General features: G+C 44.7%; 1 protein-coding gene across 2 annotated transcripts in view; it reads right to left on the minus strand.

Annotated features, from left to right (window-relative positions):
- The window catches only part of LOC138580074 (methanethiol oxidase-like), a 443,490-nt gene that overhangs the window by 150,636 nt on the left and 274,067 nt on the right, over window positions 1–18,787 (minus strand). For both annotated transcript variants that reach the window (XM_069650339.1, XM_069650330.1), the window contains one exon: window positions 13,046–13,167. In XM_069650339.1, the coding sequence (XP_069506440.1) occupies window positions 13,046–13,167 (122 nt within the window). The remainder of the gene's footprint in view (window positions 1–13,045; window positions 13,168–18,787) is intronic.

The following is an 18,787-nucleotide window of genomic DNA, read 5'->3' on the forward strand; positions in this document are numbered from 1 at the left end:
GGGACAACAGAGAGGGGCTGCCTTGTGAATGATGCTGAAACCTTGCATGCATGCACCCTTATTTTCCTCTTCCTCTGGTTTGCATAGTGTCGGCATTTACCTCTGATGAAACAGGAGAGGAAATGTATTCGCTCCTACGTATGAGTCAGGAAATCCTGCCCTTATTAAAACGATAATGGGGCTCCACCCAATGGGCCTCATTAGGACCCTGGCGGTAAGGGGTTTACGCCAGCGTTAGCTGCGCCGACCCCTTACCGCCAACTACGAGTTCCCAGAGCGCCATGGTCACTTTTCCGCCCGCTTTTTGCGGGCGTAAAAAACCATGGCGCTATGGGACCTCGGTGTTAATTACGCCACCGTAGTGTACGGTGGCGTAATTAACACCTTCCCCACTCCCATTGAGCCCTATGGGGCCGAAATGGGAATGGGGAAGGGTAAATGGGTCAATGGGGACTTACCGCCCCGCCGACCTCGGAATGGGGCGGTAAGTCCGCCATCCGCCATGGCGTAAAGGGACTTTGCGCCATGGCGGAAAAGTCCGCCGATGGCGGAAAAAATCCGCCAGGGTCGTAATGAGGCCCAATGTCTTTAAAGGAAGAAAACGGGAAAAGGTCATTAAAATGACAGATACCACTTATTTAATGTATTTTACTTATTCATTTAGCAATTTGTACCTTCAGAAATGTGCCACAGCAAATAAAGCATGTTAACAAGGCCCATTAAATCAGTCAGTGAGCACAATAGTTCATCAAATTGAATGAACCTCCAAAATACTTAGAAAGAGACAGTTACTTAATTGTAACTAGCAGCTGGGGCATATCCATCAGCCAGTAAGTCTGCTCCGAACTACTTATCAAAGCCACATTCTGAGCAAGCAGAGCGCTGCTCAGAGCTCCTTCCACCGTGTTGCTCTGCTACTCTTCCCTTCCCTCATCTCCCCCTCTTAGTACATCGTTTTACTTACACTCCCAGAATGGGACACCCCATTCTCTCCGGCCCCCACAGCATGCACCTTAGTTTATTTTATGTTTTATTAGAATATATGTGTGACTCTGATCTATAGTCTCATGAAGAATCTTCGGTATTGCCCGTTCGGAGAGAAACATGCCAGGCATCTGTATGACCTCTAGACTTGGAACAATGATGAAATCAATAGTTGATGACCGATATATAATAGTGCAAGCACAAGAAATATGAATGTGGTATGTTATCAGTCTAGTAGTCATAGTGAAATTGGATATGAAATTGATTAATTGTAAAATCCTCTTCAATAAGGGCATGCATGGGTATAGGCAATATATTTTTGGTACTTTTTATGAATAGCTGAGTAAGAATTGTAAAAAAAAAAAACTTTTTTATTACTTTCTTATTCTCATTTTCTTATTTCTTATAGCCTAGTTTATTGGTTTGAACAATTGAAAAAACCAAAAAATAATATACATATATTTTTATATGCATAATACTGATTGTATTTGGGTCACTTAAACTAATATCACTTCATAGTGAGGAGGATGTGTATGAAGGATGCTGTTGCTTTACTATAGCACTACATGGGCCAGTTGGCATGGCCGGGGCGACAGGGTAGACAGAGGTTTCAACTCCTGCAGTGACTCTGCGGATGTAACCCTTATGTGCCCATGGTCTGCAGGAGTAGCTGAGAGAGAGATCATTCCAGTAAAAAAGGTTGGGCTTGCAGTGATGGCAAGTCCCCTAATGAATTAGTAATGAGGTGAGACGCTTTAGTGGGTTTATGGTCATTGCATCGAAAAAGATGCATCGAAATGACAATGCATCGAAAAAGATGAATCGAAAATAAAGGCATCGAAATTCTGTTTTACTTTAAAAGTACATATCCATCAAAACTTTTCCATCGAATGGAAATGTACTTTTAAATGTAAAAGATAGCATTTTGATGCATTTATTTTCTACATTAAAACGTTACATGGAGCTGTCCAGTGCTGAAATTTCGGCACTGGCCAGCGGCTTGTAACGTTTTAATGTTTTTTTTGTATATTGGGGGGGTTCTCCCCCTCAGTCCCCTGACCTCCACGCCCCCCCCTTAACCCTAACCCTAATCTAACCCTTAATCTAACCCTAAATCTAATCCTAAATCTAACCCTAACCCCAACCCTAACCCTAACCCTTAATCTAACCCTTAATCTAACCCTAGCCCCAACCCTAATCCCTAACCCTAACCCTATCCATCAAAATTAATCATCGAAAATTATTCAATGAATATGCTTTTCGATGGAAAGGCATTTCAAAGAATAATTGTCTATGGAAAGGTGTTATATGGAAAGACCAGGTACCCTTTACTGCCATAGTGAATAGTTTAGGGTCCCCATTCTCAGGATGGGCTATGTTGTGTGGGCCATTTTATGGCTCTGGACCTTGCACGCTAACAGTATGGCCCCGAAGTTACTTGTGCTACACCCACATATGGTTCAGCTGTGTCCCACACTAATCCACCAGTCATTGTTGCAGCTCAGTTTACTCAAGTTCAGGGCATTCCGCTGATACGAGTGACAAGGGCCCTGGGCGCAGAGCTGTATGCTTAGGTGTACTATTTCATGGGCAGCTGGCTACACCACCTGTTCAATTGATTTAATAAGATGGAAAAATCTATGCCTGGATCAAATTGTGGTGTGACGGAAACCAGGTACCCATGTGGCATCATTATTTTAAACAAAATTAGGTTGATTCAATATCGTAGGGCTGCAGAATACTGTGCTGTCTAATACTAGATGGCAGTGCAGGTAGCTCATCACAGAAAGCAAAAGCAAAGGTGTAGCTCCTGGAAGCGAGATGCGTGGCATACAGTCCTGTGATTGGAACACCAAAGTGAGGCATTCACCTGTGGGAGTAAGCTTGGCTGCCAAGAGACGAAGTCAGGAATTCAACTATGACTGCACGGAATGTGGGATCAGATGTTCTCTGGGCCTCATTACGGGTTTAGCAGTCCAGTAAAAAGTAGCAGTTAAGTGGTGCTAATTCAGTTATCGCTACTTTACCACCAAATTACCATACCTTCATACTGGGAGTTTCAGAGGTAAAATGGAGAAGGTAAAACAGAAAAGCTGGAGGTAAATCATCCACCTTAGTGCTGAAAATCGTCTGAACTACTGCAGCAGAATTACTGCTTGCGCTCCTTCTGACACATTCCCCATGGAGTCTCCAAGGGACTCCAAAAATCGGAACTAACACCACCATGGCACGGTGGAGTGTAAAAGCTGAGTGGGAAAAGGTGGCATACATGCTTGTACACAGCCCTTTTGCACCTGCCTTGCAAACACTGTAAATGTTGCCTGCCAGGTATGCATGGTAGGCGGCGTTAACAATGGATTCCTGTGGAGTCCGCCGGCTTTTGGTGCAAAAGTCGGCAAACTCTATAGGAATCCCCAGCATTTACAACGGCATTAAAATATGTAATAGGCCAGATGAATATGCGGGTATCACCTACTGCCTCTGCTCAGATAAATATGCAAGTACCAATTCCTGCCCCTACTAGTCACCATTAACGTACAGGTGAGAAACGATACCAGCTGAAGCAACCCTACCGCCCCATGAGTCAAGGGGTGAAAGACAAGACAAACTAAGACAGATTCCAAGAAACAATACTTTAAACAATCAACGTATATGCCTCTGCCATAAATAATTAGGTTGTGTGGCACTAGTAGGGATCATAGTCAGATAGCAAAAAGCACAAGTACTGTGCTGTGTATAGCATAGAAGGAAGGAGGATTCAGGAATACCAAGAGAGGGACTCACTACACTGATAGGGCCAATGAAATTATAGGCAGGTAATGTGCAGCATACACGGGCAGGGAAACCAACGCATGGCAGATGCACAAGGTGTATATAACATGACCAGAAACAAATATAGGTCACCAGCATGGAGGCGATAAGCACTGGAGAACTGTGCAGGAGTACAGCCATTTTCCCATAACAGAGGCTGCAGCAGGCCTAGAAGTTAGCAAGGCCTCAGATGAGTTGCTGAATTCATAAAAACACATTTATTTTGGAAACTGTGAAGCTGCCCAGACAGTAATTTGTAGCAAGCGCCAAGGTCAGATGCACGGAAGCGAAAAGTGGATGAGCAGACCTTAGAGGAAAGGTAACAGTTCCCAAGATGCGAAGCAGTAGCCTTCTAAGCTAATTGAATTAATAGGAGCGCAGACCGCCATTGATAGCCAGGTGCCTAAGGATAGTGTGCCAAAAGACTCCATAGAGAATAGATGAAGGGTGTCCCAAGTAGGGATGTAACGGTATAACGGTATACCGTTAAAGATACCGTGAACCACTCAATTGAACAATAATAACTGTCACATTGTTTATACCGGTATACCGTTCATACCGTTAAGTGCGCTTTTCTATCTAATTTGGAAAGGCTGCAGTAAGCAAGTGATGCACAGTCTTGGTCTTGCACTGTTGGATGTGCCATCTGCCAAGTAGTTTCAGTTGGAGCAGTTTTTAATGCCATTCCATAAACCACATGTGCCTGACAAAAAAATCAATATGTTAGCAATAGGAAGAATAAATACAGTGCCAAGAAGGGAGTTTACTTTGGGTTGGCGGCTTTGGGGTATATATATTTATAATGGATAATGTTTGCTAAACATAAGACAATGGGGTATTTGCCTGGTTCTATCATTGAATTTACACACAATAAGTCACACTGCGGAATTCACTCATCTCTGTGGGTATTCCCTGCTGCCATACCAAAGCGTAATATCTCTGTGATTACATGAACATCTTCTTTTGGCCCGCAAGTAAACTAAAGGCTGTAACGTAAAGAGAGCGTGCGTGTGCATGTGTGTGTATGCGCACAAGCTTATACGACCATCAGCCTCCATTGATCTGTGGCATGCAGGTTATAAATATGGCAACATGTTCATCTTCACCAGTAGCCAGTGGGGGAGCTAAAAGCCAAAATGACCACTTAAGAAAAGCTATTCAGTTTGCTTTGCCAGTTGCAGCAGCCCCCCCGCCCACCCTCTCCACACGTGCGTTTGTGTTTGGTGGAAGCAAGGGTGGCATTTCAGTGGAAAGTATGTTGAAAAGCCCAATTCTGGCCCTGGGTGCCTGGTTTTGTTTGTGATGATAAATCTGACAATGTATGACCTTTTAGAAAATATTTGTTAAGATTGGTTAACTCCACCTGCTATACCGCGATAACCATGATATACCGTCATTTGGAAAGAAGGTTATCGTACCATCATAAAACTAATAACGTGACACCCCTAGTCCCAAGTGGCTAAAAGTAATACAACATGCATATTAGAGTTAGCTAAAAATCCAATAAATAGGAAGACAATCATTCTGCAACACGGTCCCCTAACATGTGATCAAGACATGAAGAACACTGGTTATTCATTATGAGCCAAGCACAGATAAGACACCTGCCGAACTCTCTAGCACACAGATAAACACGAGATAATTCACAAGGCCAAATACAAGGGAGCAGATAGGGCACATGGCCAGGGAATGATGGGTAGCACTTTTAATTGGAATATTTGCAGACCATGGACTTCTCTCTCCCCCTACCCTATGCCTCCCTCATATCTTGGCGTCTCATCAAAGTGTCCATGGTTGGTGAGTACATTTCCAACCAATAAAAACCTTTTGTGCCATACCGCCTATAATGAACAGCCCCAACCAATAAACTATCATTGTGATGATGCATTGAAAGTATTATCTGAGGTAGGATGGGCCCAGGTGGAGCCATCAGATATGTTTTACCCAATCATAGAACTAACACCTATAAATCCATGCTGGCACAACTGCTGGAGTATTTGTATGGTGGAGAGGAAGGGAGCAGTGGAAACTTAAGTTACATACTGCCCCTCCTCTCCACCACACAAATGAATGAAAATGTTGCAGAAAGTAAACGATATGCGTAAAAGCCTAAGACTTTTACTCATTTTGTTTATGTGAAGTATAACTCAACATGAGCTCCTTAGTGTGTAATCAGATCTTCAGGGCAACGGCTGATCTGGTAGGCCTGGTGACAAGGTATATCTCAAATTGCATATTTCTAAACAGGTTACTGTGATTTAATATTTCATGTTTGGATCTGAAGACCAGTAAATACATGTAAACCTTTCTTTGTATTTGAATACTCTCTTCAAAGCACATGCAGACAGATTTCTAGGCCAGGGTATGGCAACTTAAAGATGTTAGGTCTAGAAAGAGTTCAACTCCCACAGTGATCCAACCAACCACCATGCCACCACTACCAGTCGCAACATAGCGCCTTATATCCTCATGCAAGAAGAGGAACCTCTGCAGCCCCTGAAACTCAAAGTCATAACAAGCATTCATTTCCCCCCTTTTTCAGAAGCTCTGTGGTTTTAAGAGTGTTACTTAATGCCTCTTCTGCCTTAAGTAAATCTGTCATTGGGTGGCATTATTGAGACTGCACTTGGCATATGATGGAAGTAAGTGTACACGCCAGGCTGTATCTTATATATTCCAACTGTACTGGGCATGTGAGGCAATAGAGGCATGAGATGGCACTGCAAGGATGCACATATAGAAATCTTTATTTGGCATTTGACAGCTGGGGCTGTGGGTTGCATTTAGGATATAGTATATCTTTTTTATTGTATTTGGTTTAATTAAAACCTTTACAAATCATCATATCATCATAAAATAGATTATCACAAATTAGTATATTTTCCTAAGCTACAAACACATCTAAAAATATATCCATTTAAAGTTACAATGTTTCATTTTGTAACATGGCGTTTTACAGAGGATCAACATATTTCCTTTACTCTGGACCCTTTTCTGTATTTAAGTTTTCTGGTCTGGATAGTTATCTAACAGCTCCCGAATACACGGGATAGTTGTAATAGATAACTGCTTATTATATCCATATCCTCGACCTGAATCGATCCGACTTCACTGCATTGTTATTGTAAGTGAACCTCTAAAAGTACTTTTTCCTGATTTCTGACACGTTCGGACAATCAATAAAGAGATGTCTTAGAGTTTCTAATTCAACCAAGCCTACAAATCCTACACTGAAGTGGGAGCTTGTTCCAAATACCACAGATTTCTCCAGTCAGGTATAATTTAAACCTCAGGTGCATAAATAAGCCTCTATAATACTTTTGTGGAAAGATTTCAGGTATTGCGGTATCTTGTTTAACTTTTTGTTATCTTATTTAATTGCAAGCAGGTTTTATATTTGTTCCTTTCATTCTATAGTTTCTATCCAATCTTGCTGCACAATTAGTTTGTCTTTGTTCATATGTATTTTTTCCAAGATTTTTATTATTCTAAGCATCCAATTGGTTAACACTAAACAGTTGCCTTTCATCGCACTATTGTGAAGTGTAAGATATAGGGAATTAGGAGGAGGCTTTAAGATGCTCCTATATAAGGTGATACACCTCCATTCAACCATAGCTTTGCTGGAGGTGAGCGCATGTTGATGTCTAATTAAAGAAGTTGGAACTCAGGCCGGGACCCCTTGAATGCTACTCCACAGTTTAGCCTCTACTCCAGACCATACAAAATTAGCATCTCCGAATTGAGCACCATAAATTAAAGTGGGAATGATTTTCTCTTTGTAGAATTTAATGCACGGGATAAGGGAAAACTTCCCGTATTTGTTGTTTATTTGTTTCATTTGCACTACTTACAGTGATGTTGATTTTCATATCGATAGATGTAGGCTTCATGTTATCCTTATAGTGTAGTTGATATCCTAAGCACGTCCACACTTGCACCTCTCCTAATGGTTCTTTGTCTATAAACCATGGGAACTTAGCTCTGACAGTTTTTTTAGTGGCTGACATGATTAGAATTTTTGTTTTCAGGCCTTGATTTCGAGATCCTGGTCTTCTATATAGGATTTGAAGCAACGAAGATAGCTCAGCAGGCCTATCAGCTTTTAGTCTAACATTATATAATCGTCTGCATAGGCAAGATGGTATTTTATTTCTCCCAAACGTGGGGGAAAAGACCTCACCTCTTCCAGAACCTGCCCAATATCAGACAGCTACGAGTTAAAAAGACGGGAGCGAATATACATCCCTGCCTAACACGCCGGAAAGGTCTGAATAGGGGAGCTCAAAGAACCCTCCGTATCCAGCCTAACCTGAACATACAAGTTCTTATGCAGATGCAACAATATATCTAGTATAAAGGGAAGGCAACCCCATGAGTGCAGTTTTTCCCAAAGCTTTGCCCTATTTACTTTGTTGAATGCCTTAGACAGGTCAATAAAGGGGCAATCGATTCTGTTAAGAGATGCGTGTTGTTAGATCAATTGAATAATAAAGTCATTTAAAGATGGCTCCAAGTTTTTCCTGAATCCCAAATGAATCATATCCACATGTCCCAAGGACTCTGACCATGAATTCTGACTTTTCGGCACAAGGGACGCCAAGATCTTACTAAACATGTCCATAGGAGCAATTGGACGATAGCTGATTGGGTCATCCCTATGTCCTTTTTGGTTTTGGCACTTTTTGGTGGTGTAAGCCACCAAATTTCTCCAAAACATTGCTACAGGAAAAAAGGGGTTCCAAGAAGCAATCTAAGTGGTGACATGTCAACCAGAAATGCCAACTCAATAAGTGTTCATTTTTGTTGTACTCCGAGGATGTAATCCAATAGTGGCTTTTTTAACGTTTTTTCGTCCAATAAGGAGTACTGTCACATGTCACGTGTCTGTGTGACTTTCAGCTGCAGAGTGATATGACAGAATGCGACCACCGAGCATGCCATTTACGTCCCTTCTCAATGTCTAATCTTACTGTACAGTATTATACAGTTGAGATAAGCTGCCGCACCGTTTGGGTAATTTTCCACCCCGGGGCAGCGTTGCGAACGAACCGGCGGCAGCAGAAGCTACATCCGGGTGCTTGTGGCTGGCCACGGGTTAGTGCACCGAGGGGGTTGCATCCGGCTGCTCGAAGCCTCTGGGCATTGTCCTGGCCAGGATGGTAAGCAGTGTAGGAAGGAGCTAAAATGGCAGAACTGCCAAGGGAACCCACATACTGCCAGCAGATACACTCGCTGCATGCATGTTTAGTGTGTGCTGATAGCTCTGTTTCTTATAAGCACTCGAGCCATATGGAAGTCACTTGGAACGCCCCCTCCCGTCGCCAACTGCCCGCTGTTCCCTCAAGGCCCCATAGCTTTCTCTTTACTCTGCGCCTGACATCATGATATCTCTTTTTGAGATCTTCAACCTTCTGTTTGTAGAGCCTACATCAGTGGCATTTTCCCACAGGCTATTTTTGACCTTTTGGGGTGTTTCGTGTGCCCTTGCTCCAATCATGACAGGCTCAGGTTGACATACCTCAGAAGCAAGCACCCTATTGGAACATGGGCTCGTCCTCTTCATTGGCGTGGTGGCTGCGCTCCAAAAATGTATACCACTTCTTTTAATTATTTAATTGCATTTATAAAGTTACAGAATGTTTTGTTGTTGTCTTAGTTGCATATTTATAATGCACTTAAATAGCTAGAGGTTTCTAAGTGCGGACCTGGGGATCGAACCTGTGTTGCTTAGCGTCGTCTTGCTTCGAAGGCGAACATGTTGCCACTGAGCTATCCTCCCGCGACAGATGCCAGCATGTTGCCACAAGTTGACAGGAAACCTACACACGCGGAAACCTGCACACGTAGCATGAAATATAAGGTACACCATCAGAGCTTCTGAAAATGCACAAGGAATACTTTGTGCACAGTGTGCTTCCAGCAGGGGGCTTGCTCGTATTACTTTGGCATTCTGCACTACAACCGATTGAACCACAACTTGTGGACCCAGGGATGATGTTTTGGTGCAAGCACAATGCGTAATTTCACAGAAATCTCAACTCTTGGTGCATCAGACGAACGTGCCCTTACCTTCTGGTGCATGGAAGTCTTGCAGCGTCAAATCACTCTACGCAATGACGCCAGACCATTCTTTGCCATTAATTCCTCATTCAGTGCATGGCTACCGCATAACTGCGGGTACAGCCAGTGGTGGAAATGGAAAAAAGTTGGTGGGGAATCCCACAAGGGCCGGGGTCGGGGTGGAGTTTGGGGGCGGGGGCGGAGTCCGATGAAGCAGGGCTTAGAGGGGGCGGAGCTGGCCACAAGGGCCGGGGTCGGGGTGGAGTTTGGGGGCGGGGGCGGTGTCCGATGAAGCAGGGCTTAGAGGGGGCGGAGCTGGCAGTAGACCTCCTATCAAAGGAAATGTCCAAAATAATAGTTTAAACAGCAATATCAAACATTCTGGCACAAAAGGAATGAATGGCCATGTGCAACTGTGGGCCACTTTTGCATTGGAGCCGAGACAATGTTATGCCCCAGTCCAACCCTGGCAGCCAGTATGCAGACACATAATATTTGCCCACAGCCTCACTCACAAACCACACTTTTACTCCGCGCAGGAACCAAGACAAGTCAAATTACACAGGGTCGCAGGAGCCGGCAGCACACATTAAAATCTGGCCTCTAAAAAATGCAGCACATCACATAATATATAACGCATCTGATGTGCTGCATTTTTTAGAGGTCAGATTTGAATGCGTGCTGCCTCCAAACACCAGAGAGACAAAGGAAACGGGTGCACAATGAAAATTAAAGTACCCAGGGGAGAGTACAAAATAACAAAAATGCTCTGTGCAGTGTGCACAGGCCGCTTGCACCGTGGGGCAGATAAGACTCCGATCCCACCAGGGGGGGGGGGGGGTTTCAGAGATCTAATCTGCCCTGTGCGAGCAGAGCACTGTGCACAAAGAGTACATCATGGCAGATTAGATCGTGGGCTCGCAAAAAATGCTCCGGTAACCCAGCAGAGAGCATGGATTTGGGGGCTGACTCTGTCCGGATCCCGAGATCCGGCTACACATCTGGCGGCGGATCTAGGATCCGGCGAGAGCCGGCCCAGCGCTGGGTACAGCAACAAAGTGTGACGTGATGCCATTGGGAAACTGGCACAGCATGAAACTATACAAAACTGGCACATCACAGTGCCATGTGCCGTCATCAGACCCTCATCTTTTGTTTACTCTGTGCACCAAAACAGACGCTTTCTACACCATTATATGTAAAATTCAAACAAGTAATTAATTTGTGAATGCTATAAGTGTTTTCCTGGGTGTACCCCTGTCATATCATGACCCCACTTATGGCCCATCAAGGCAACACCCAAGTCAAAATAGTGTTGGGAACTAAAATAGTCTGTTTGCTTTGTAAACTATTTTATATTTACTACCTTATCTTAAACCTATATATGTTTTTCATCTGTGAAATCACTTCCTGTGATGTCATTAGAGCTAACAGTCAAATTACATCACTTCCTGTAATGTGATGTCATTTCCGCTGCCCCAACCCCATGTATTTCTGTCACCCTTACGCCATGTACTTTGGTGAATTGCCATCCTTGCAGGCTTGCCCCGGGCATGCATTTACTCCAAGAGACCGATGGGCCCCAGTAAGGAGTAAAGAACCTTAGTCCCAGGAGCTGGTGGAAGGAATTAAGGTCCATGGTGGGGCTGGTCCTTCAATAAAATGATTCGACAATGTATGCTTTAATGGACACAATGTCATAATGGCATTGCACTGATGGTGGCGTCATAGGCAGCTGTTTGGATCTGTTGCACCAATGATTTATATGCCTCTCGTCAGGGTTAAGGGAACCTTTTTTTTGGGTACAAATTCAACCTCCTTTTGAGGAGGGTAGTGTGTTCCACCAACATAAAACCTCAGCCCTTCAGCATTGCAAATAGTTTGTTAAGCTCCTCTACACACACTGGAAGTGACCACTTGTACTGCTAGCACACCTGTGGCCACTCATCCATCAGGATTTAATGAATACATTAGAAATGTTATGAAACTGAAATTGAAAAAGCATTGTTGCTCGGACAACAAGAAGTGAGATGACAGCAACTAGTTGACTGCGCTGCTGAATGAGCAGATCCAGAAGATCCAAGCTTGGGTGGGGTGTACAGTACTACAGAGGGAACATGGTGGCGGCCCCGTGTGTTCTGTGTGTGTGAAACTCCACATCTGTAAAGGCGCAGTGTTTCCATGTAGGCATGCGGGTGAATGCTCAAGTGTGATATGCACAGCAACTCTGCGAAGGCCCACGGGTGAATGCTTGGATGCGCAGTGGCTCTAAGGCACCACGCATTGCTAGCGTGGTGTGCTTCTTTCTAGCACTGTCTGGACTGTACGCTAGTGTGGTGTGTGAAGAGATCTCTTCACTTGGCGAATGGCTCTCGCGGAGAAAGCTTTGCTCGCGGATTTGGGATTCGGGATCTAGTAGTGTCCTCTAGGTGAACACTAACTCTGCATGGCTTCAATCAGTGCTCGCAATCTGGTGAAGCTCAGGGCTGGCCGCAGACGGTCAAATAATCCTTGAACGATCAAAACCAGAAAGAAAGATTGGAAGCCATGGATGGGCACAACACCATTGAGATAAATGGGCTCCAGCCCTAGACATATTCATGGAGCACATTATCTGATCTGTTCCCTGGGACCTCCTTTCTGATTACCCACTGACACCTCAAAGCCACTGTAACTGTAGCACCACTCAGTCCTACACGGGATTATGGCGCAATGCAGCTTGATACGCACCATGAACGACAACCTGGCAATCCAACCCTGCAACATATCACAGCCACAGCCACAGCAAAATCATGCTGGCATGTCACTGGCTCAATGAGCATTACATTGCACCAGTAGCTGCTCATTTGACACCAGTTCCCAAAAACATTCCTTTTGGTACCCCTCCCCTGTTAACACGTTAGCCCCCCTGAAGTTTGGGTCCAGCTGCGTCCGTGTTGGAAACATGGTGCTGTAAGAACGGGGAGTGTGACTGCGGCGCCCAATCTGTCAATCAAGACGCTGCAGTGTTCCCAGGAAGTAGACTACCCAATCCACATTCCCTGTCCTACATTTGGCCATAAACTTCTGTCCGTTTTTATAGTTAAAATGTAATCCAATAACTGTAGCCTAGAAACTGATTATCTCGCTGTCTTACTCAGGGGATCACGTGGTGAGTACCCAGTGATGAATGAGAATAATTGCTCACCTGCCCCACCAGTTTGGGCTTGCGGGTGTTCGTTATATCGTATTGGCGCACATCTCCATGAAACCAGTTGTTGAAGTACATATAGTGGTCATCCAACGAGATCACAAGGCTGGTGATGAAACCTGTTGAAAGGAGACGAAAGATACCTATTCAAAACTGAGGCCACCTGTGGGTCTGAGCACCCGGCTATCTTGCAAAGCTTTTTATCGGTTTATCCATTTGAGTCAGCAAGAAGCAAGCGCTTTGTCAGTTTATAGCGCAAAACAATGCCCCCGAGATACGGCTTCAAGCATTACACTCTGCCCCACCAACAACTACATCATATTATTGGATGGAGTTAAAGAAAAGAGCAAACGACACAGATTCGATGTTTTCCAATTTATACATAAGTGTTCAGGCTTGTGCATAACATATAGATTTTTGTATAACTTTGTTTAGAGTTCAAGTGGTTATTTCGTATTTTTTGCACCATAACATCATTAAAATGCATATTGAGATAGCATTTCCTTGTAATAAATTCTAAGTTATGCAAGTCAACATGGCATAAGGCACAAAATCAGCAAATACACATTATTTCTGATAGGCCAGACACATTATAAGCATACTAGCGGTACCAGCCGGCGTTGCCCGGGTGTGCTCGTAGGGGTCTGCTATAGCCTTGTGTATGTTTTATGTGTGTCATAACATCATAACTCCCTATTTTAAAAAATCTAAAAATCGTCAATCTCCCAAAATTGCCCATACTGATAGCACAGGGCTGGACCACACTACACCCCTGTGCAAGGCAAATGGGTGGGTGTGATCAAATTTCACTATCGCCCGTGCACCCCAGACTGGTATGCCAACCTTGTGTCCTAACTTTCTATTTTTGGAATAGTGACAAAATCGGCAACCTCCCGAAATCGCCTATACTGATAGCACAGGGCTGGACGCTGCCCTGTGCAGGACGAATGGGTGGGTTTGTTCAAATTTCATTATCGCCAGTACACCCCAGACTGGTATGCCGATCTTCTTCCAAAATGTCAGCCCACCAACTGTTATGGGGCTGGAGCCAACCCTGAACATACAAAATTTCACAAATATATATATATATATATATATATATTGACAAAATCTTGACAAAATCCCACCAGACTTTGCAAAAACATTCATATCTTGGTCTACAATCTTTATGCAAACTGGTGTGCAGATTTGTCAAAGGGCACCACATTTATAAGACTTTAAAAATATTATGGGACCCCCCTCTAATTTTGTTCCCTCTTGACAAAACAGCACCACACTTTGCAGAACCATTCATAGTCAGGCCTAGAATGTAATCCCCAGTTTTCATGCAGTTTCATTGAGTGGCGCCAAAGTTATAAGCCATCCTAAAACTGACTTTCACCAACCCTGTAATGCACAAGTAAGCATAGATGTCCCAGAACATCTCAGATGATTGCGAACATCTGAGGACTGCCCCGCACTGTTCACGGAGATCGGGGAACAAAATCGCCTGTGTATTGGCTTTTTAATGCCATATGCCATACCATCCTCATCACCCCTCACCTCTCCAGAGATTGTTTCATTCATTTGGCAAGTGAAATGATGTGTTTTTTTAATAGGTTTTTACCACGATGTCTGCGGAGACTGACAGCGGTCCGCAAATCCAACATGGTGGGCGTTTCCCAAAAATATGACGCACCTCACGCTTTTCACCATCCAATCAGAGCGTCGCCCTCTGGACCAATCAGAGGCTTGTCCACGGACCAAACAGGAAAGTGAGTCCACGGACCGAACGCAGATATCACTATGTTTTCTTGACCTACCTTTTGGTCGTTTTAAAAAGAAAGTACTGGACGGATTTACACCAAATTTACAAAAGCACACGTTTGGGACCAAGCAGCTGCTCCTGCTGCAAATTAGGTGAAAATCCGTCCAGCGGTTTGGGCTGTAGGCTTGAGCAAATTTCTTTTTCCATTTTGTCTATGTGAAAACCCACACATTTTGGGACCCCCTATAACTTTGCCCCACTTGATGAAACCTCACCAAACTTCGCAGAATCAATCCGACGGGGCCATATTTATTTATTTCTTTATTTTGACATTTGTAAAGCGCGCCTAACCCTGAGGCATCTAGGCGCTCATTTTTAAGAATACATACAGTGTGGTAATGTGTCACTAGTTGCAGCACAGTTTAGGAGTACATCACATATAAATTCAAACATCTGTAAGAAGGTATAGCTTAACAGTTCAATTCAGCGAGAAGCATATAGTTAAATGGTGATGGGAACCATGAATATGTAGAGTGGCATGAGAGAGGATTAGATTAATTTAGACGATTTTGTGAGATTATCCAGGTTTTCTGATTTTTGCGGAAGGACCAGAAAGAAGTTTCAGATCTTAATGAAGATGGTAGTGCGTTCCAGTGTTTCGCAGCTATCAGTGGGAAGCTACTACCCCCTGCTTTCTGTAGTTTATAATTAGGAATGATATGATATGATAGTTTATTTATATAGCGCCTATACACAATGTGTTTCAAAGCGCTTCAAGGCAAGGGAGGGAACAAGGGAAATACAATGACATTCTTACAGGCCATGAACAGTAAGGATGTGAAATTAACTATTGTACTCGGCCTGACGACATTTCAGATAGTGCAAGAGCTATGACATAGATAAGGAAGGGAGGGGGAGAGTGGGAAGGAAATGGAAACAGACAGGCGACTACCGTACTAGGCCTGACGACATTTCTGGTAGAGCCGGAGAAAACAAAAGGTGAGGGAGAGGGGGGCAGAAACAAAACAAGCAACTTTTATACTAGGCCTGACGACATTTCAGATAGTGCTGGAGGGGTTGTGGGGAGGAAAAACAGTAATGGGAAGGTGGAGGAAACAGACAAGGTTGCTATCATATTAGGTCCAGGGACAATTCTGATAGAGTAAGTGCGTAGAAGAAACTAAGGGGAGGAGATAGGAAAAGGGAGAAAGGGAGAGGAGGAGAGAACAGAGAGTAAGCAGTCCAAAAGAGTGGAGAAGCAAGAGGGGAGAGCGAATACAATTGCAGAAGTTAGTAGTAACACATAATGTTGCAAGCCAGGATACAAGATGAAAATGGGAACAGCATGAATCAGGGCCACCATGAGTAAAGGATGCAAAGGAAGTCCAGCATGAGAGTTGAGAAAGGGTGACGCACCGTGAACGAATGAAGTCCATAAAAGTCAAATCCAGCTTTGGCCACAAGACGGGGATGGTGAAACCAGAATGTATCAGGACAGACAACTGCAGAAGTAGGCTGGAGGAGGTTGAGGGGGAGCTGGGTAGAAGAATCAAGCACAACATGCAACACCTGTGTGTGAGAAGGGAGGGGCACAAGGGAACATCACAGGAGGACCAAAGGGTTTGGGGATGGCCTGTGGGGATAGAGGGGGTAACACATGTTGGTGCATGCTTACCTGCTGTCTGAGCAGGGGGTCGGGCACTGGATACTCCTGGTCCGAATAGGCCCAAACAGGAAATCGCTGCAGACGCCCGGGCGAGAGACACCCTTGATCTAATAGTTAAGAGCAGGAACGAAGAGGCAGGGCTAAGAAGGTGGGTGGTGCTTAGGCCAGGTGACCTAGATCCACTTGCAGCTGCTCCCCATCTGCAAAGGAAAGGAGGCTGGAGGGCTCCTTAAGTAGGAAAAGAAGCGGCAAGCAGGAAGGCAACAGGTGGGTGGGGCTTGCTAAGTGGTAAAAAAGAGCGGCAAGCAGGAAGGCATCAGGTGGGCGGGGCTTGCTAAGAGGTGAAAAAGAGCGGCATGCAGGAAGGCACCAGGTGGGTGGGGCTTAGGCCAGGTGACCTAGATCCACTTGCACCTGGTCCCCATCTGCAAAGGAAAAGAGGCTGCAGGGCTCCTTAAGTAGGAAAAGGAGTGGCAAGCAGGAAGGCACCAGGTGGGCGAGGCTCGCTAAGTAGTGAAAAAGAGCGGCAAGCAGGAAGGCACCAGGTGGGCGGGGCTTGCTAAGTGGTGAAAAAGAGCGGCAGCCAGGAAGGCACCAGGTGGGTGGGGCTTGCTAAGTGGTGAAAAAAGAAGGGCAGGCAGGAAGGCCCCAGGTGGGTGGGGCTTAGGCCGGTGACCTAGGTCCACTTGCACCTGCTCCCCATCTGCAAAGGAAAAGAGGCTGGAGGGCTCCTTAAGTAGGAAAAGGAGTGGCAATCAGGAAGGCACCAGGTGGGGCGGGTTAGCTAAGTGGTGAAAAAGAGCGGCAAGCAGGAAGGCACCAGGTGGGCGGGGCTTGCTAAGCGGTGAAAAAGAGCGGCAGGCAGAAAGGCACCAGGTGGGTGGGGCTTAGGCCAGGTGGCCTAGATCCACTTGCACCTGCTCCCCTTCTGCAAAGGAAAAGAGGCTGCAGGGCTCCTTAAGTCGGAAAAGGAGAGGCAAGCAGGAAGGCACCAGGTGGGCGGGGCTTGCTAAGTGGTGAAAAAGAGCGGCAAGCAGGAAGGCACCAGATGGGCGGGGCTTGCTAAGTGGTGAAAAAGAGCGGCAGCCAGGAAGGCACCAGGTGGGTGGGGCTGCCGGCCATGAAAATGGAGGCCACAACGATCCTGGTGGTAGGGGTTTAACGGGCTGGTAGAGCTGCCGGCCCCGTTAAACTACGTTGAGGACTGGATCCGGGGGTCTCTTTATAAGGTGGATGGTCAGGGTGATTGAGTGGATTAAGGACATTTTGATGGAGAGTAATTCCCCTGAATGGAAAGTTTGGTTAGTGATTTCCTTTAAAAGGAGTTGGTTCTTAGGAATACATGCTACTCCTCCTCCTTTGGCGCCCTGTCTATCTGACCTGAACATATTGTAGCTTTCAGGCATGGCAAGGGAAAGTGTGGGGGCCAGCTGCTGCATGAAGCCATGTTTCGGTGATAACTATGGAATCTAGATTGTTAGTGATGAAAGGGTCTGCGATATCTAGCGCATGTGCTAGGAGTGACCTTGCATTAATGAGTACGGCCTTAGGTGTGGAGGCTTCCAGGTTATCGTTGTCTAAGGGGTCTGGATTATTCTCCCTACTTGAGTAAGGCTTCAACTTTGGTGGGTGTGAAGTGCTCAAGGTTGTGGTGGATATTAGGAAGTTGGTTTATATATACTTTTTTTGCAAAGTTTCGTAAGGATTCATCCAGGGGGCGGGAGGCAAAGTTATAAGCCGCCCAAAAAGTGCTCTTCCCATGGGTTAAGCAACTTAACCATAACTACAGGGCCGCTGCCGCAGGCCCTGTAGTAAAACAGATATATATATAGTATATAAACAGTCTGAGATCCACAAGCTCTCAATCAGATGTACTAAGCTTGACGTGTGAAATTCATATATGGTATTTTTTATAGGATATTTTTATAAGGTATTTTTATAAGGTATCCTTATATGGCATTTTTATATGATCTTTTCTGGTTTTTGACTGCATCTCTCTTATTGATTCTTTATAGTCAGCTTTATTCTTGTAGTCTATTCTCTACTTGCCTTTCTATTTACTTTTTGCTTCCTTAATTCTATATTTCTGTTTTTCTCTTTTAACTATAGGCATGTAATGCTGATGCCAGTGGTCACAGTGTTTCCCCGTAGGGTCTGAGGTTATGTTTGAATCCGCACTGTTTTTGCTTAGGGGGAACCCTTTTTGGGTTCAGTATATAGATCATTCTATAGGGCTCATTTGAGTATGATATTATCGCCCTACACCTAGCATAGCAGAGGATACACTTTTGTTTTTAGAACTGTGATGTATTGCTTTTCATTATAT

This window comes from Ambystoma mexicanum, chromosome 1p (genome assembly GCF_040938575.1).
Source record: "Ambystoma mexicanum isolate Mex_15411 chromosome 1p, UKY_AmexF1_1, whole genome shotgun sequence".
Lineage (NCBI taxonomy): Eukaryota > Metazoa > Chordata > Amphibia > Caudata > Ambystomatidae > Ambystoma > Ambystoma mexicanum.